At 36.5% G+C, this 20,624-nt stretch overlaps 1 protein-coding gene across 8 annotated transcripts in view; it reads left to right on the plus strand.

Annotated features, from left to right (window-relative positions):
* The window catches only part of ABCB1 (ATP binding cassette subfamily B member 1), a 64,723-nt gene that overhangs the window by 18,971 nt on the left and 25,128 nt on the right, over positions 1–20,624 (plus strand). For 6 of the 8 annotated variants that reach the window (XM_065666461.1, XM_065666460.1, XM_065666454.1 and 3 more), the window contains 15 exons: positions 297–512; positions 934–1,055; positions 1,728–1,779; positions 3,647–3,794; positions 5,096–5,159; positions 7,632–7,823; positions 8,112–8,283; positions 9,230–9,354; positions 10,109–10,280; positions 11,438–11,551; positions 12,562–12,672; positions 14,865–14,990; positions 15,179–15,382; positions 15,776–15,946; positions 19,740–19,901. In XM_065666461.1, coding sequence (XP_065522533.1) covers positions 958–1,055; positions 1,728–1,779; positions 3,647–3,794; positions 5,096–5,159; positions 7,632–7,823; positions 8,112–8,283; positions 9,230–9,354; positions 10,109–10,280; positions 11,438–11,551; positions 12,562–12,672; positions 14,865–14,990; positions 15,179–15,382; positions 15,776–15,946; positions 19,740–19,901 — 1,911 coding nt within the window. In that variant the 5' untranslated portion in view covers positions 297–512; positions 934–957. The remainder of the gene's footprint in view (positions 1–296; positions 513–933; positions 1,056–1,727; positions 1,780–3,646; positions 3,795–5,095; positions 5,160–7,631; positions 7,824–8,111; positions 8,284–9,229; positions 9,355–10,108; positions 10,281–11,437; positions 11,552–12,561; positions 12,673–14,864; positions 14,991–15,178; positions 15,383–15,775; positions 15,947–19,739; positions 19,902–20,624) is intronic. The other 2 variants (XM_065666459.1, XM_065666455.1) reach the window with 2 other exon arrangements.

The raw sequence follows: 20,624 nt of genomic DNA on the forward strand, positions 1-20,624 counted from the left end.
GTTTTTCTGGATTAGATTTAGAAGAGGTGAAAAGAAGCAAAAGAGTAAAACACTCCTTTTGTATTACTTGGTTTCGTTCTCACTATGAATTAATCCTTAACTGTAACAGTTACTTGGAGCATTCAGCACCATCTCTAATAAGTAAATTTCTGGAAGTTTTGAGGGGCATAATTAAGCCAACAGTAGATAAAAGGAACTTTTTCTGGGGGAAGAATACACTATTCAGGCTTATTCTCCCAGGAAACAATGAAATAAGCTTGAATTTAAGGACTTTGTTTGCTAAATATTCCCTTTAGAAAATATTTAGCAGAGTCCAAAGTGCACACACTTACTTTCCAAAGAAGGCAAGGCAACGGGAGTGGGGAAAAAAACAAGAGACAGCTATCGATCATCTCTTTTTTATATGAGAAGAGCAAGGTCCAATCATGCTGCATGTCCTTAACCATATTAATTCTGCTGATGTTTGAATACTTTTTCAGAGGACTAGACGAAACCTAAGAGCAACCTTCACGGTATGTCAATATTTTATTTTTTTTTTTAAATCAGAGATATTTTATAAAATTAACTCATAACTAAATTTCAAAATGCACATTCTTTTACATAAACATCTACTTTCTCATTTATCTTGTATATCTGTGCAGAATTGCAGAAAATATAATGCTTCTATAATTCAAATGAAATCAAATGAAGGATGCACAGCGATCAAATAGAAACAACTATAAAATGTAGATGTTTGTAGGCAAACTCCAAACATCTGGACCTGTTTCAACATGTTTATACTTTCCCATTCAGAGAATTCACTTACAGTGTAAGACATCAATAACTTTATTGAATTTAATAAGTATCTGTATCTTTCTTTCAAACAAATAGTCATTGAGATTACTGTCCTTAGCTTAACAGTTGTATATTTCTCGGTGAAATACTATTTTACAGGGAGCTATCTTAAATAAATTTAAAATGCATTCTGAAGATGGAAACAAGAAGAAGCGTACTATACATGGAAATAGTTATGATATCACTGTATCTAGCCAGGGTCATGAATCTGAAGACAAACAGTAAGTGTTCTTGAACATCAAAAACATTTTCTCTATTGAAGCTTATAAGATAAATTATCTTATTTTAGATTTTATTTCATATTTAGTTTAATTTTAGTTTAGTTTAATTTATTTTATCTGGAAACTCTGATAATAGAAAGCTTTGTAACAACCTGAGAGTAGCATTGATACATTCATTGCTAAAGGAGGATCTTTATAATTTTCTTTTAAGAATTAAGTGTCCACAGCATTGACTAGAGTTTATTGAAAAATAGTTTTAAAATATGACACAAATTATGTTGGAATTGACACCTTGAATACAGTTACATCATCAGATGAAAGTTATCTTGAAATTTTCAGTATGGCTTGGAATCAATATTTTACATACCTTGAACATTTTATGTGTTCCCCATCCACCATGATTTTATAAGTTATCTTCCTCTTTTCCAACTTGAAAGATATACTGCTTCAGTTTGCAATTTTCCTAATTAGATTGTGGAACCACCAGCCCAAGGGTGTTGTTTCATCTTTGAGAGCAGTGAACTGGGAAGAGCTTCACATTTTATACACAAATGTTTCCTGTACATTTATTTCATAGTTATATTCTAATTGAACTTTATTAATATAGCGACTTAGTATTTCTGTGAAATGTTGTTGCTTTTTAAATGCACTAAAACTGTCATACTTTTTAAGAAAGAAGAAGAAGAAAGCAGAAAAGGCTAAGGTGGTCAGCCCATTTACACTGGTAAGATTTATTCTCTCTATATATGTGTAAATGCACATGCATTTCAATGTGTAAACAAAGTGGTTAAAATTATATTGTAGTAGTGCATATATGGTCTCTATCAAATACTTTGATAATACAGAATATTGCATATAGTATAGCAATCAAGCAGGGTTTTTTTCTGGATGTAGTTTTCAGCAGGCCAAGGAGGTGATTCTCCCTCTCTACTCCACTCTTGTGAGAACCCACCTGGAATACTGCATCCAGCTCTGGGTCCTCCAACACAAGAGGGAGGTGGTGCTGTTGGAATGAGTCCAGAGAAGGGCCATGAAGATGATCAGAGGGATGGAGCATCTCTCAATGAAAGACAGGCCGAGAGAGTTGGGGTTGTTCAGCCTGGAGAGGAGAAGGCTCTGTGGAGACCTTAGAGCAGCCTTCCAGTGCCTAAAGGATGCCTACAGGAAATCTGGAGAGGGACTGTTTACAATGGCATGTATTGATAGGACAATGGGCAATGGCTTTAAACTGAAAGAGGGGAGATTTAGGCTAGGTAAAAGGAAGAAATTCTTTACTGTGAGGGTGCTGAGGCACTGGCACAGGTTGCTCAGAGAAGCTGTGGCTGCCCCATCCCTGGAAGTGTTCAAGACCAGGTTGGATGATTCTTTAAGCAACCTGGTCTAGTAGATGTCCCTGCCTATGGCAGCAGGGTAGGAACTAGATGATCTTTGAGGTCTTCTTCTAACCCAAACCGTTCTATGATTCTATAGTTCTATGATTCTCTGACTAAAGAAGCTGTCTTATTACTGATACGGATTTTTAGGAGTCTTCCCTTATCATGCTAAACACACTCATACTAGATTTTTGTGAAAGGTAGGGATTTCCATGTTTAGTCATTAATTCCAACACAATGCAAAGGGTGTCCATATACCTAATATTATATGTGATCTTGTCCTCTAAATCACCTGAATTGGGTACTAATCACACTAATTAACCCAATTAATCATTATTCAGTCACCTGGGTCAGCAGTAAAGGGCAACTCTGTGGCACTGAGGACACTTAAAATAAAAAATTGTGTACTAAAAAGTACTTACAATTCCAGATATTTTTTATTTTCACTATATTTTTTAAAAGGCAATCTGTTAATATTTAATCAAAGTAAATCTTAGGTCCTCTTTTAGTAATACTGAAATGTTTTGTATTTTGTAGGTTTAGTGTGCATAATGCACAGTAATGTGCATTAAATAAAACTATGGTACATGATGCTGGCCAGTGCATAATTTCTCTGCTTTTCTATACCAGCTTGCACTTGCATAGTTATATCATACCCCTATACTTCACAGCAGTATACTTAGTATTTAACACCACAAATTAAAGGCAATGATTTTGTAATGGATGCGCTGAAACTTTAAATTCAATGGCAAGAGGTATTTATGATTACAGTACGTTTTGATAATATCTCTGGTACATTAGGCACAGTATTTCTGACTGCATAATAATGAATTTACAGTAAAAGTATTTATTGCCTTAATTGTCACAATGACATTAAAATTTCTTATAAATTAAATAGTAAATGGCAAACTTCAAAAGGGCGAATTTCTTATGCCTTACTTTCATACAGCCTTTCTTACCCAGGTGCAGATACTGATGCATTGAAGTAGTATACTTCTCTGGATTTGACAGTTTATAGTATAAAATTATTTACATAAGAAGGATTTATTCCTGTACCTTTAAATATTTTTTTTTTTAAGTTTAATTCCTATTAAGACAAAGTTGTAGTTTTGTGACACTAGGTGTAAAACTGATAGCTTTTTCATGACTTTGTAGGCATAACATTGTGTTGGCATTCTAATAACCACAATTAGAATTAATTTCTCTTCTCACTCACAGTTTCGATACTCCAGTTGGTCAGATAAATTACTGATGATACTAGGCACTCTCTTGGCAATAGCCCATGGAACCAGTCTCCCTGTTGCGATGATAATTTTTGGTGATATGACTGATAGCTTTGTTGCTTCTGGAGACTCAAAATTTCCAGGTGAGAATATATTTGCTATGAAGAGAACAATAGCTCATATCTGGGAAAGAGCTAGTGAGATTCAAGCTTCTTGACAGGACATACTGATGTCAGAAACCCCAGCTTGTTACTGCTCTCTAATGTAAATTAGTAACTCTTGTGTTTGTTGTAATAGAGATAACCACTATGGATTTTCTTTTTTCTCCTTTAGTTCTTGCATTAGTAGGTTTTATTTTTAATTTTTTCAAATGATCCACTACAGTGTACATTCAACAAATCATGTTTAACTGTGGCTGTGATAAATAGAAAGAGGCTGGTTTTCCACCTCCTCAGCATGAGTTCCTGTTGATTCCCTTGCATCAAATCTGACAATTATAGTTCTCAAGGTGAATCAGATCAGTAAGTAGATCCAATAGAAAATGAAAGTACTAATTTTTAGCTTGGATCAGTTTGTTGAATAGCCTTAATTGCTGAATCATAAGTATCAAATCAAACACAAAGTAGGGCAGGCATGTGCTGCGGGATACAAAAGGGAGGAGTGATACTGTCACTTTGGTATCAGCAAACAGTTAAACCAAATTACATGGTTCTCTGAATTCACACATTAGATGTTAAACTAGTAAACACCTTTGTTGCCTAAAATATTACCTAATGACATTTTATTAAACATTTTAATAAAAGCCTATGGTGATACAGAAAAAGATAAAGGGTGTGACTATCTTCTACCCTGCATCCATTTTTGCTGTTCATAAGCTGCTGTAAGCGAGAAACTTGGGCATACTGCCTGTATCACAACAAAGAATCCATGATTTACTCCTTCCCAAGTACAATAAATTGATCAGATTTTTAATGGTGCTAATGCAAAATGCTGCAGCTGTGGTCTTCTCAAAACTTTTGTCACTAAGTTCTCGCCGGGGGGCATAATTATTTTAGGGCCAACACCCACATTATAGCCACTGTTTTCATAATGGGTTAAGCTATCTGCAGGTACTAATTTGATGTCATTGTCTAGGTATTTTTAATGAGGTTTTACATTATACGAATGCCCTATATTTAAAAAAAAACCAACAAACCAACCCAGACTGAGGCTTCCTGAGGCTAACTTTTAATCTCAAGTTACACTGATGTAGCTTAATAGTCAGTGGAGCTATGGCAAACTTTATATTAGTAAGGTTCATTCATTTTCGTTATTTTTTTTTTTTTCAATCATCTTGATTCAAAAGGAGATGTAACAACTAAAATTTGCTGAAGTGCATGCAGGAAAGCAAATCTGTTAAAATTTGCTAAATTAAAAGTATTTTATGTTTTCCTTCCTTTCTAAGAAGAAAACACTACAATGAATTATTCTTTAGATGCTCTTAACAAGCTGGAAGAAGATATGACCAGGTAATTCGAAATTGGTATTTCTTCTTTTTTTAATGTAGGCACATTTCTAGTCAAGCCATTCTTCTCCCACAGATGTTTTGCATGATTTAGCATAAAAGTAATGGTTGATTGAATATTGTATATAACTAAGGATTTGCACATTGGAGACAGTTGGTGGATTCTTGAACACCCCCAGCCATTCCCAGCAACTTTCCTGTAATCTGTTGCTTTCACCCATCCCACCCCTTTTTCAGTGGCGCTTTGAGTCCCAATGTGTTTGTATTCTCTTCTTCCTTTTTTTCCCTGTGAATTTATAAAAAGTAATTGTTATGCTAAAAATTATATTGATTATCATCCATCGATTCCTTGAGCTTATAAAAAGAACTTTTAGAGCAGTCAGTTCCTGAAGGACTGCACCCATGTAGAGGACCCACGCTGGAGCAGTTCGTGAAGAACTGTAGCCTGTGGGAAGGACTCACGTTGGAGAAGTTCATAGAGAGCTGTCTCCTGTGGGAGGTATTTGGGGTTTTTTTCTCATTATTCTAGTCTAGTTTGATTGGTAATAAATTAAACTCATTTTTTCCTCAAGTCAAGTCTGCTTTGCGATGACATACTTGATGAATGGTCTCTCCCTGTCCTTATCTCAACCCACAAGCTTTTTATGATATTTTTCTCTTGCCTGTCCAGCTGAGGAAGGGGAGTTACAGAGTGGCTTTGGTGGGCAGCTGGCATCCAACCAAGGTCAACTGCCACAAACTTCATACATGTCACCTTGTGTTTTAGACATTAAATCTGAAAGTATCAATAAAAAGTAGGTCGAGTTTCTCTTTAGAAACATTGTTGAATAAGGAATGAAGCACAGGAATAAGTTCTCTTTTCTAAAGTTTCTACATAGAACCTTGAGTTAGTGTGTTCACTGGTTTGAAGAAGCAGCTGTTTGTACCCACTCCTTGTTTCTCTAACAACGCCTGCCAGCAGATCAAATAATAGTAACTGTTTACAAGGGCAAAGTTCTCACGTGTGTTCAAGTATTGAACTATGCATGTAAATTTTGTTGTGCTTGTTATTCAGACAACAGTTTTCCTAAAACCCAACTATTTTCCTAAAACCCAACTATTTCTCAAAAGAATCATTGTTTTACAATGCAGTGAGCATTTACTCTCTGTTCAGTTTCAGCAGTGAATTTACAGAATGTATTTCATCAGCATGGAATCTGGTGAAGTTATCAATCCCTTTTGATACAATTTGTCATGAAGAAAAGTCCAAGCATAAAAAAATTATTGAAGTGATGTAACATCATAAAGTAATTGCCTAAAGTAATTACTGCTGAATTTTGAATCACTGTTCTTGGTTTTAGTTAGGTAGTTTCTGTATAAAGCTTTAATGTTGCTGAAGATGATCGAGGTCAATATTTAACTAACCAGCATTCAGTTAGACATTAACCCATTTTTATTAAATTGTTTAGATGTAGTTCATTTCATAATGAGTATAGTTCCAAAGTCCCTGACTAAACTGTGTGGTATCTTAGCCACAGAAAAGGCTGGATTAAATTTGAAAAGTTTAATATATAAAGCCATTCTCTTTTTCTTTTCTTTTCTTTCTTTTTTTTTTTTTGGTGAGCTGAACATTTGCACACAGATTCCTGCCAAGTTTCATGCTGCAGTTCTAAGCATACTGATTCTGTAGCCATTGGTTTTGGTCATGTTTTACAAATAGGTAATCAGCTCAGTTACATTCTTCTGGTATAGTTCTAGGTTAAGTTCACCTGTTACTGATTCTGATGTCAATTCTGAATGAAATCAAAACTATATTGTTTCTGAATAGTTTAAAACTGTGGCTCAAATTTAGTTGCAGTTTGAGAAATATAGGGGTTTACACACTCCTTGGGTTTAACTTGACACCCTGCTCATAGCACAACACAGAATGAATTTAAAAGTCAAATACCAGCTATGAATAAAATAGAAAAAAAAAAAGAAAAATTGCTCTAATGGCATTAGCTTGCAATTGATGTATGTACAGTAATGCTGTATTCTCAAATCAGGAAATATTTACAACATCCATGCATATATATATTTATATAGACAGTCATGTTGTCTGATATAAATGTGTTTTTAATATGGGTGTATGCTATTAGGTATGTCTTTATGAGCTGAAACAAAAATGTTACGGAGTTTTGCATCTGAAACATAGTTCTGAAATAATCTTACGAGAAAATATATACTATACAAAGAAAAAAGTAATTTCTAACAGTAGCTTCATGTTATTTTTTACATATCTGAAAACTGATATTAAATACTACCCATAGAAAACTGGACAAGTTTTAGAGAGAAGTGTAAACTCTAGTATAAACATATAAACTCTAATTCAGGTCTAAAAGAGAAGAAGTAAGCATCAAGCTAAATACAGACTAGTGAGGTAATTAAAACTAATTTCAGAGAATCTTGCCCCTATATTTTGGGTTTTCTTTTGTTGTGTTTTGCTTTTTTCTTTCAGATATGCATATTACTATTCTGGAATAGCAGCTGCTGTTCTTCTTGCTGCTTATGTCCAAACTTCCTTTTGGACTTTAGCAGCAGGCCGGCAAATAAAAAAAATAAGAAAAAAATTTTTTCATGCAATTATGAGACAGGAAATAGGATGGTTTGATGTAAATGATGTGGGAGAACTTAACACTCGTCTTCTGGAGTAAGTATACTGTACCTTTTACGAAGTTATTTTCTCTTATTAAGCATGTATGAATTACATTTTTTTTAATGATGATTTTTAAACTGAATTATTTAATTGTGAAACTAGATTTCATTATTTTCCTGTCAAATTAAGTTTACAAGTTTTCTCATGGAGAGTCTTAGAGACTGAACTTCTAATACTTCTGATACTGGACTGTCACAATGATACAGAAAAGTATTTTGATAAGTTCCCCCTGAGTAAGACTAAGACCCAGCCTATGTATTTTGGATGTGATTTGTTTTACAGTGATGTCTCCAAGATTAATGATGGAATAGGTGACAAAATTGGAATGCTTGTTCAAGCTCTAACAACATTTATAACAGGATTTATTGTTGGTCTCATAAGAGGATGGAAATTGACCCTTGTAATACTAGCAGTCAGTCCTGTCCTGGGACTCTCAGCAGCCCTCTGGGCAAAGGTAGGTTAACATACATTCAGTGTTAGGTTTTAGATTAAAGAAAGATAGTGAAATAAATCTACATATCTGTAGTTCTTGCTGTTAAAATGTATTGTTTAGAACAGTTATAGCTTTATAGGCAACTTCTGTGTCCGTAAGATCTTAGATGAACTCTATATAAGTACCCTCATGTAGTTTGAATATTATAACTCCTGTAGACTGGACAGAGTTGTTTGATTTGAAGCTGTTTCTGCCTTTATAGTGTTTTTATATAGAAAATGAAGCAAGATATACAGGTAGAATCCACATCTGCAACTGTTAAACTTCATCCGTGACTACTTGTTCTGTTGAAAGGAATAATTGCACCAATAAGTTAATAAATTAGACCAAGCCTTGGTCTTGAACAGAGTTTGTTTTCAGATTTATAACAGCTTTGGTAAGAAATTTTAGACTTAGGTGAGAGAAGTACTAAATTACCACAAGTTTGGAGTGACTTGCATTTGTAGTTTGGAAGCCTTCTGATTTTTATAGTATTTTATTTTCCTTATATTTTGAAGATCATATAAGCCTTCCCTGTCTTGAGTGAGTATATTGTAGAAAAGGTATGAGTAGAGAAGCATGTGCTACGTATGTCTACTGGCTAAGAGTCTTCATGGACAGTGGCCAACTAGTGTAAACTATAGAGCCCTCAGGCTAAGGTAGCCAGAGATGAGGAGATCTACCTGGGGAGAACCACATTCAGTAGGAGTAGTCATCTAACCTACTGCACTGGACAAAAGCAGAGTGGAAAAATCCATTTCTTAGTGTTGAGAATAAGTAATGTTGAATTATTTGATATTGAATATTCTGCACTTACACATAATAAAATCAAAAGGCTTCACATTGGAAGAAAGTGTGATAAAAACCATTATGAAGTGGTTGAGCTCATTCTGTTTTTCTTAAGTCAAAATATTTGATCATGTATTAGGTTCTCTCTGCTTTCACTGACAAAGAACAAGCTGCATATGCAAAAGCAGGTGCTGTTGCAGAGGAAGTTCTGGCAGCAATCCGTACTGTAATAGCTTTCGGAGGACAGGAAAAAGAAATTAAAAGGTAACAGCAATGTTTGCTTTCATCAGCTGATTTTAAAGTATTTGCTTCAGATAGCTTGAAATTTTCTTGTATCTTTGCTGTTGAAAATCTTTCAAAATGGGGAAGCCTTTAGCTTCCTGTGGTTTTAAGTAATGGGAAATTTTCTGTTACGGCCTATTACAAGTTTCACTACATGCTGAAAGACGATTAGTAGTTTTTCTAGAAAATGTCAAAAGTAGTTGATATATTGTCTCCACTCTGGAAAATGTGCAAACTACTTTAAACATCACACTGTGAGAGCTTTAGACAAAAAAAAATAAGGCCCTGCCATGAGAGGAGATGATGGCATCCTTGGTAATGTGATTACTCCGTAATTGTTGTGAAGGTACTAATAAGCAATGTCTCTGTTTCCACTATACTATAAAAAAATCTTTCCTATGATATATTTTAACCTTTTATCTTAAGCTAACAATTATAATCTCAAACCCTGTCACAAATGGTTCACGATCAAAGTTCACTGACCTGCAGTTTATATAAGGAACTTGAGTACCAGCTCCTGAACTGCGATGCCCTTTCTTTTCTGTATAGTAGGTTGACTAATGTTGGCCTTTCTGCGAGTTACCTTAAAGTCCCTGTGGCTGACTACCTTTGTACTTATTTTATACATCTTGGTGTACTTTGTGAGTGTTCTTTTTCTAATTAATCCACAGAGCTTTTGGTGCTGTGTGCCACGGTACAAGGCTGAGCCTATTTTGAACTTCTATCTTTCTTCCAGATACCATAAAAATTTAGAAGATGCTAAACGGATTGGAATAAAAAAGGCTATTACAGCTAATATTTCTATGGGTGCTGCTTTCTTACTGATATATGCATCATATGCTCTGGCCTTCTGGTATGGAACTACCTTGGTCTTAAATGATGATTACACTATTGGCAAAGTTCTTACGGTAAGTATTAATGAGTAAATTCACAGTAATAGTGAGGAATACTAAAGAAAATAAAACTCTTCTCTTGATGTGGCAATAATTCCAATTTTGTATGAGATATCAGACAAATGTGGTAAGAAGAATGACTTAATCATGGTGAAACTCAGCCAGTAGACCTCATATATGTTTATGTATCTATAAATATTTTTAAAAGTACCTGTTTTGTTAAATTTATGTGAAAAATGGCTCTGGTATGCGTTATTGGCTCTTTCAAACCCGCTTTTTTTTTTTTTTTTTTTTTTTTAAAGATGGGCTAGCACATAGAACATCTCAGTGAGGTTCATGCCCTTGCGTGTAATTTTTTCAGTGTGCAATTTCTGTTGCCTATGTTGTAGTTCATTGGAATGGTGTTTTTATAACAGGAAAGGGAGGGTGTAGCCTTATTAAGGTTCACATCTGTGAATGGCCACTTGGAGAAAAGACGATAGGTGTGATAGACCTTTGCTCTGACATACTATGGCTGTTATGATCTCCAAGCACTGTGGTTTTATTACTTTTGTTTTGATACTAGCTGAAAGTAATAAACTGTATTTCACTGAAAATAACTTCTTTTTTTTTTTATTCTGCTTTGTTTAATTTTTTTTTCTTGTTTGTTTGCACTCATTCTCTTTCATTCCAGCAGAGGGACCCTTTATTACTTTGTGATTAAGAAATTGGATTTGCATACTTTATTTCGCTGTTACTTTGAAAGCAGAATGATAGTGCTTTGCATCTTGTCTTTGTTTCATTGGAAGATACACAATATACTTTCTGGGTTTTGGAACATCTTTTTGCCAAAGAATTAACTAGTACAATAAATCCTGAGACATCAAGTGTAATTATGCATTTTTTGGCACGGAACTTGCAAATCCCAGACACTTTTTCACTTTTATCAATATGTTTACAACATTCACATTGTCCACAAACTCAGTTCTCAGCTAAATCTTAAAAAGTCTTTTTCTTAGAGTTATTCCTAGTTTAAGAGAGACCCTTTCATTTTTTTTCTTTGATTCTTGATTCCTTAAACTTCCTTAACATGCATGGAGCCTCCTGACCCAAAGATATCTAATGTAAATAAATAAATGTAATTCTGTGCTTAAATAAGTATTTAAATATGTCACCATAAACATTTCTTTCAGGTCTTTTTCTCCGTATTGATCGGAGCTTTCAGCATTGGACAGACTGCTCCAAGCATAGAGGCATTTGCTAGTGCAAGAGGAGCTGCTTATGCAATCTTTAATATCATAGACAATGTGAGTATCTATCTTTGCCCTTACTCTCATTTCAAAACTGAGATACCATTCTTTTTAAAGTACAGACGCTATTCATGGATATGAAATTAGGAAAATAACAGTGTGTAAAATAAACAGACTTATAAACATATAAGCAGATAGACTATATAATTATTAGTCAGTTCCTCTTTGAAGTAAGGACTAATAACTCTGGAAGACAAAGGTAAAAGTAGATCTCTGAATCATTTCATGTTGGAGGTATCCTCTAATGTTTTATCATGAAAGGCACATCTATGATGCAATATAGAGATGTGATTACAAATGGTGCAGGTATGTGAGCATAGGTTTCAAAGTATCATTGCCACCACCAGTAGTGTGAGCACTGGCAAATCAGTAAAACACAACCTGGTAACCTGGATATGTACTTCAATTGCCAAGAGAGTCTGAAGTCAGGGAAACTGTGATTTTACTAACTAATGGAGCTCTATGAAATGCAATTGCATATTTTGGGTTACTGTTAAGACATGCTTCAACTTGTAAACCCACCCTGGATGCAAACAAAAGCAGTCATAATTAAGAACTCTCTTTCTGCTTAATGGTCAGTGGATTGGTTCTTTCTTACACATATTGTTTCAGCAAAAAGGGCAAAGGTATAAATGAGCAGTGTATGAATGCTCATTAGAATGGCCTGTTCAGGTTAACCGTCAGGCAGCGAAATAAATCTGAAATTATGGCAAGCTGTGGCACAGTCTTAAAGACAATAAGTACTAAATCACACAAAAGCTTAAATGGAGAAGTTATGAAAGTATTCTTGCATAAGTTCATCAATGTAGTAACAAAGCAGCAAAACATCATGCAATTTACCTGTTTCAGAACTCTCATCTTAATTGCTGTAAAATTACATTTTACATATCTCTGCAGAATAACAGTGCACTCTAGGACTCCTTTATGAAAGGAATCCTCAGGAAATAAGTTTGGTTGGAATTTTTGTTTGTTCGGTTTTATTTTAACTTCGATTTTATTTTGCACAGGAACCTCAAATCGACAGCTATTCAGAAGCAGGTTACAAACCAGACCACATTCAAGGGAACTTGGAATTCCAAAATGTTTACTTCAATTATCCATCCAGGCCAGATGTTGAGGTACTGTAAATGAAACTTTATACATATTACAGTTAAACATGTGGATCATGTATTAGGAAAAAAACCCCCATATAAGTAAAATTTTGTTAGAAATACAGCTATTCCAATTTGATTCACTAGCTTATATAAAACAACTTTGCCATCAGAGGGATTTTAGCTAGAGTTTAAACCTTACCTAAACATGTCAAGTTTTCTGAATAATTTTCTGCCTAAAGGTGTAGTCTGTGTGGCTGTGCAATAAAACTTAAAAATTTATTGCTATCAGAATAAAAATTTATGCATCTAAACCAAGTGGGTGTGTACTGTAATAATAGTAATAGTGGTTTTCAAAGGTATCTGCAGTGCAGCTCTGTTAAGACTATACCTCAACTAACGAAAGCAGATCCAGCAAGGACTTGTTAAATATAGAATAGAGATCAGAATCTGTATTTGTTTTTCTAGACAAAATTTGCTTTTTAAAGCACCATCATAAATCTAGAGTCTTAATGCAGTGGAGGTAGCAGACATTTGAATGATTCATGAAAATATTTTCATGAAGAGTGTCTTTGTACTATGCAACTATTTTCTTCCCTACATTGAAGGAAAATCACTTCCCTGGATAAAGGTATCTTGCTTACTTTTGATAGGCAGAAAGACATAGAGCTTTCTTTTTAAGCCATTCTTACTCATAAATATGTTACATATTTTGGGGTTTCCTTCTATCGAGAAAGTGATTAAGTCAAATGTGCTTATTTTTCTTCATATAGAAATATAAATGAAATGATAACTATTGATCTCAGTGGATTATTTTATAAGTTTATTCAGGTATGATATGAAAAGAGATTTCTCCCCCATGGATTCAAAGATAATAATTATAGGAAGTTAAGGGTACACCAAACATTTAGTAATAATTGCATAACTTATAGTAATAACAATTTCATAAATTATAGTAAAGAGAAAACTTATAGCAAAATAAGACATACTCAATGTTAGTATTTATCTGTGCCTGTTGTTCCTAAACAGTGAGATACATTTCACTTGTAAAGCACACAGACAGTGGTGTACTAAAGGTAGAGAGGCAGCATAGTTCAAAGGGTAGAAATTTAGGAAGAAGGAGATGATGACAAGGACACAGGGCTGCAAGGTATTGGGAAGTACATGGGGAGAGTATTGGAATGTATCGATGCATGGCTGTACATTTTGTATGGAAAACTGCACTTAGCCATGATGCATATTGCTGACATTCAGGTATGAATAGTTCATTGTAGCTTAGTCCTTCTAGAAGGCTAATTAGCAAAAAAACCCCTGGTTTTCTCCATTTTATCCATTTCAGTATGTATCTACAGCCACAGAAGTAGTACTAAGTAGTGACAGCTGTACAAACTCTCATGCACCTTTTGTAGTGTAAAGTAGAAACAAAACCGCTTTATTCCTTTTTTCCTATTACTGTATCTTCTTACTACTCATGTGAGCAGGATAAGTAGAAAGATAGATAAAATTTAGTATACATGGCATGGACATGGTAACTCTCTAACAGGCCTCTTCTCCAGGCCCACTACTCAGGTCAATACAGGTTATATTCCTGAAAATGAAAGAGCACCAAAGAGCTACATTTACCTTTGTGAGAGTCCCAAGCAAGGCAAAATTTCGCATATTCCGTGGTTCTGAAATGCTACGTTTTATGCTGACTAGTACAAAAATAGTGTATGTTGTGCAATGAAATGTCACTGTTGTAAAGAACAACCAGCAATTCCAATCGATGACTTTCCCTCCAAAACAATGCAGAGTATATTCTGTGACTTTTAACCATGACTTCTACTATACAACGGTTCCTGCAGTTTGCATGGTGCATTAAAGGAGAACGTGAGGCAACGTAAGACAGAAATATTGCATCACATTGTTTCTATATTATATTTTAGTTATGGCTAGTAATCATATTATTATTATTTTGTCATATGAACTGGTCTATGATAAGGATAATGACAAAATGTGTTGTATAGTACATTGATATCAGATCAATTGTGAGGTAAATATGAAGAAAATTAAGCTGAAGTCATTAGTTATTGAAACTTTAAATGTTCATATTTATGATTTTTTTTTTTATCAGATTCTGCTATAAAGGCTATTTCACTGTAGTCTTTAAAGTTTCTTTAAATTTACACTGACATTTTTACATACTGTTATGTTTTTGGTCACCTTTCTTACATATGCAGATACTGAAGGGCTTGAATCTCAAGATTAGTTCTGGTCAGACAGTGGCCCTGGTTGGTGGCAGCGGCTGTGGGAAAAGTACAACTGTTCAGCTCATCCAGAGATTTTACGATCCCAAGGAAGGCAGGGTAAGATACCTCCAGGGAGATGACACTGTCTGTCACAGCTGTTGGAAGTCTGGCTTTCACTACGCCTCACTGCCTTTGTTCCAGTGACACAGTGAAGTCTCTCCTAAAAGGCGTGTGCCAGCCTAGGGAGAGAGGTTCCTTGACCAAAACACTCAGTAAAGGATTTTTGTCTGCTTCCTTTTGTTTAGGTTACCATTGATGGGCAGGATATTAGGTGCTTAAATGTGAGATACCTGCGGGAGATTATCGGTGTGGTGAATCAAGAACCCGTGCTATTTGCTACTACTATTGCAGAAAATATTCGTTATGGCCGTGAGGATGTCACCATGGAAGAGATTGAAAAAGCTACCAAGGAAGCAAATGCTTATGACTTCATCATGAAGCTACCCAATGTAAGCAAAGCAGCTGTCCTGCTGAAATAATTTCTCCTAAGTGTTCTGGTGCCAAACAGTTCCTTAGAAGGGATTCTCATAAACAGCAGAAACTATCCATGGAGCTCTGAATATGCAGAGCTATCCAGAGCTTCCTCATAACTTTTGAGAATAATGTTAATTTTATATCTTTAGGTCATGACTTGGTGAGCATTTGAAGAAGCATTAGAGTTCCAGGGACACAAATGATTAGGCAGGTATATCCAAGTAGTTGTGTATCCTGTAGTGTTTCAGTGGCAGGAGAAGAAGCTGCTGGGGCTCCTGACACTGACATCCCTTTTCCTTACACTGTCTTTCTCTGTTGAAAGGACTGTGCCACTGAGTGTTTTGGAAATGTGTGTGATTGTCTTGTAGAAGTTTGAAACCCTGGTTGGAGAAAGAGGGGCACAGCTGAGCGGAGGCCAGAAGCAAAGAATAGCAATTGCCCGAGCTCTGGTTCGCAATCCTAAAATTCTTCTGCTTGATGAGGCAACATCAGCTTTGGATACTGAGAGTGAAGCAGTTGTGCAGGCAGCACTGGACAAGGTCAGTAGGCTTCTAAAATGAAGCAGATAAGGAGAAGCCTGATATTTACCTTTTTTTCTCCAAAACATTTGTTGAAAGAGCTGCAAGAAACAGACTCTTAAAACACAAAAGGTAAACTTGGATTTGGCAAATATTCATTATACAGAGAATTTTTGAGATCCTGCAGGTATTACAAGACAGGAATCTTTTTTCAAGTAAGAAGATGGAATTAAATTTTCTACATTTTTAACCTTAATTCAACATTTTCTTGGTGTAAATACTGTCCCCTGCACTTACCTTAGTCACATGCATGTTGTTGTTAATCACCTACTCAATTAACTTCCCTTGAAGACTAACAGACAAGGAAAGTGCTACCATCATGTCATAAGTGATTGTAACAGTGACTTGGCAGGACATGCTCCAGGGGAACATTTGCTTCACTTAAATACTTCTAGGTTCTTGTTTTGTTGCTCATGTAGAGCTGTCTCACTAAGGCACAGCTGATCAAGTTGCTAAGCCACGGGCCATCATATTTGAAAAATCATGGCAGTCAGGTGAAGTTCCCAATGACTGGAAAAAGGGAAATATAACCCCCATTTTCAAGAAGGGGAAAATGGAAGACCCGGGGAACTACAGACCAGTCAGTCTCACCTCTGTGCCTGGTAAAATCTTGGAGCACATTCTCCTGGAAGGCATGCTAAGGCACATGAAAAACAGCAAGGTGCTTGGTGACAGCCAGCATGGCTTCACTAAGGGGAAATCCTGCCTGACCAATCTGGTGGCCTTCTATGATGGGGCTACAGAATTGATGGACAAGGGTAAAGCAGTTGATGTCATCTACCTGGACTTGTGCAAAGCGTTTGACACTGTCCCACATGACATCCTTGTCTCTAAATTGGAGAGACATCAATTTGATGGATGGACCACTCAGTGGATAAAGAACTGGCTGGATGGCCGCACGCAAAGAGTTGTGGTCAATGGCTCAATGTCCGGCTGGAGACTGGTAACGAGTGGTGTCCCTCAGGGATCGGTGTTGTTTAACATCTTCATTGCTGACATGGACAGTGGGATTGAGTGCGCCCTCAGCAAGTTTGCCGATGACACCAAGCTGTGTGGTCCAGTTGATATGCTGGAGGGAAGGGATGCCACCCAGAGGGACCTTGTCACGCTTGTAAGGTGGGCTGATGCTAACCTTATGAAGTTCAGGCACAAGTGCAAGGTCCTACACCTGGGTCAGAGCAATCCCAGGCACAGCTACAGATTGGGCAAAGAAGAGATTCAGAGCAGCCCTAAGGAGAAGGACTTGGGGGTGCTGGTCGATGAGGAAATGAACACGAGCCAGCAGTGTGCGCTCGCAGCCCGGAAAGCCAACCGTATCCTGGGCTGCATCAAGAGGAGCGTGACCAGCAGGTCGAAAGAGGTGATCCTGCCCCTCTACTCTGCTCTTGTGAGACCTCACCTGGAGTATTCTGGTGTCCTCAACATAAAAAGGACATGGAACTGCTGGAACAAGTCCAGAGGAGGGCCACGAGGATGATCAGGGGACTGGAGTACCTCCCGTATGAAGGCAGGCTGAGAAAGTTGGGGCTGTTCAGCCTGGAGAAGAGAAGGCTGCGTGGAGACCTCATAGCAGCCTTCCAGTATCTGAAGGGGCCTATAGGGATGCTGGGGAGGGATTCTTCGTCAGGGACTGTAGTGACAGGACAAGGGGCAACGGGTTAAAACTTAAACAGGGGAAGTTTAGATTGGATATAAGGAGGAAATTCTTTCCTGTTAGGGTGGTGAGGCACTGGAATGGGTTGCCCAGGTAAGTTGTGAATGCTCCATCCCTGGCAGTGTTCAAGGCCAGGTTGGATGAAGCCTTGGGTGGGATGGTTTAGTGTGAGGTGTCCCTGCCCATGGCAGGGGGGTTGGAAGTAGATGATCTTAAGGTCCTTTCCAACCCTAACTATTCTATGACTCTATGATCCCTGATACAACTCAGGAGTCTCTATATTCATACTGGGGTTATACAACCAAATGGCATTCTGAAATTGCTCAATCATATTCTGCTTCCCACTGATGTTGGATAAAGACAGTTTGAGGAGAATTATTACTAGAAGTACACTTAGTAGAGAAGTTATTTTTCTTTGTCACATTATCTTATAAATTTGGTTCCTCACAAACCTTTGCAGGAGACCTGGGGACTCCTACAATCATAGAATTGTTTGTGTTGGAAGGGACCTTAAAAGATCATCTAATTGAACCCTACTGCCATGGGCAGGGACATCTTTCACTAGACCAGGTTGCTCAAAGCCCCATTCAGCCTGACTTTGAAGAATTCCAATGATGCAGAATACACAACCTCTCTGGGCAACCTGTTCCAGTGTCTTACCACCCTCACTGTAAAAAATTTCTTCCTTATATCCAATCTAAGTCTACCTTCTTTCAGTTCAAAACCATTGCACCTTGTTCTCTTACTACCTGGTAAATAGTCTTTCTCCACATATGCTATAAGTCCCCTTTATATAGTGAAATGCCACAGTAAAGTCTCCCTGGAGCCTTCTCTTCTCCATGCTGCACAACCACAATTCTCTCAGCCTATCTTCATGTAAGAGGTATTTCAGCCCTCTGATCTTTTTTGTGGCCCTCCTCTGGACCTGCTCTAAGAGGTCCCTATCTTTCTTGTACAGGTGACTCTGGAGCTGCAGACAGTACAGGTTGGGTCTCATAAGAGCAGAGTAGAGTGGAAAAATCACCTCCCTCAACCTGCTTGCCACACTTCTTTCAATGCAGCCCAGAATGGAGCTGGCCTTCTGGGCTGCTAGCACACATTGTCAGTTCATGCCCAGTTTTTCATCCACCAGTATTCCCAAACTCTTCTCTGCAGGGCTGCTCTCAATCCATTCATCCCCCAGTCTGTACTGATATTGAGGATTGCCCTGATCCAGGTGCAGGGCCTTGCACTTGGCCTTCTTAAACTTTGTGAGGTTCACATGGACCCACTCCTCAAGTTTGTCAAGGTCTCTCTGGGCGACATCCCTTCCCTCAAGCAAATCAGCTGCACCACTCATCTTAGTGTCATCCACAAACTTGCTCAGTGTGCACTCAATCCCATTTATCTATGTCAATAAGAAGATATTAAACAGCATTGGTCCTGGTATGGCTGCTTGAGGGATGTCACTGAGGTTGAACTCCATCCAGGTGCCAACAAAATTCCACTATTTGGGGTCATTACTTTGATTATTTAAACTAAAAGTTGCTTGATCATTTTAATACAGCCAAGTAATTAAAATGGCAAGCTGTGACATTTGATACGTTGTGTGTGATAGGCTTATAAATATCCAAAGATAGGTAACTGAAATTTCACATGGAATTGTAGAGAATTTTATTTTCAATAAAGCTACTTGAGTTGTCAGTGACTTAGAGCTTTAAACACTGACATTTTTTAAATGTCAGTCTGAAATATTTTCTAATGCTTCCAAGTATGAACTCCACAAATTTTAAGGTTTAATTGAACAGCTATGGGCTTAAATAGAAGAACATTTAGCATTTTAAAATTTTTAAGGTTTGTAACATTGTAACATTCTATTGAAATATTCAGAATTTTGTTTAGATATTTGTGATTGAAAATTGGTAGTATTATGTGCCACAGTGAAAGACTGTCTTTAATATTAATCTCCAAGCTAAAGATTACATTTCTGTTTTAGGATACTTACTGAATTTCTATGTGAACCTGTTTATTGTTTCCCTTGGGTCTTATTCAACTCTAATATGAAAATGAGCAATTTTTAATATATTTAGAAATACTTATATTAAATATTGTTCTTTCTAGGCAAGGGAAGGACGCACCACGGTTGTAGTAGCTCATCGACTGTCAACAGTCCGAAATGCAGATCTTATAGCTGTCTTTGAAGGTGGAGTCATCACAGAACAAGGGAATCATTTTAAATTGCTTGAGAGAAAAGGAATCTACTACAAACTCGTTAACATGCAGGTACTTTTCTTTCTAGCTGTTGCCTCATTTTCTTTTTTGTATTCCATGCCCATGGTTACTGTATGCTATAAGAAGTATGAGGAATTCTGCAGCATATTGTGTTAACAGCAAAAATTCTGTGCTTTGAAAGGAGAGCAGTAACTTGAAAGAGAAGACACTAGTTTTGATACCAGACCTATTTAAACCCAGCACAGTAAATTTTTAATCGTCTAGGGATTTAAGCTTATGAGATTATTTTGTATTTTCCTTTTATGCAGTTAATGTAGAGCAGCTGACTCAGTAGTTTGCTATTCCATTGCTTTTTGTTAGCCTACAATAAAAGGTAAAATACAGTAGCTGATACTGGAGGAATAGAGCATGCATTTTAAGATGTTTGGTTATAATGCTTCATACTGAATTTCTTTCTGGAAAAAAAAAATAACGGAGGAATAGGAGAAAAAGATTCCAACTATGCTGAATGCAGAAATATGTATGTTTTAAAAGTTATGTAGCCAGGTTGGTAATGAATATAAATAACAGAAATGTATTAGTTATTAAGTGAATAATAAAATATTTTGATACTTTCCAATGTCCTTTGGTATAGTTAGATTATAACTGAGCTTAACTGAGCTCAATAAAAGAGAAAATAACAAAAACAAGAGAGAAAGAAAAATAAGTTATTTTTATTAGTAGCACAAAAAGCAGTAAGAAATAAAAGTTTTCTGGAAAAAAAGAAATGCAAGT

Source organism: Lathamus discolor, chromosome 2 (assembly GCF_037157495.1).
Source record: "Lathamus discolor isolate bLatDis1 chromosome 2, bLatDis1.hap1, whole genome shotgun sequence".
Classification (NCBI taxonomy): Eukaryota; Metazoa; Chordata; class Aves; order Psittaciformes; family Psittacidae; genus Lathamus; species Lathamus discolor.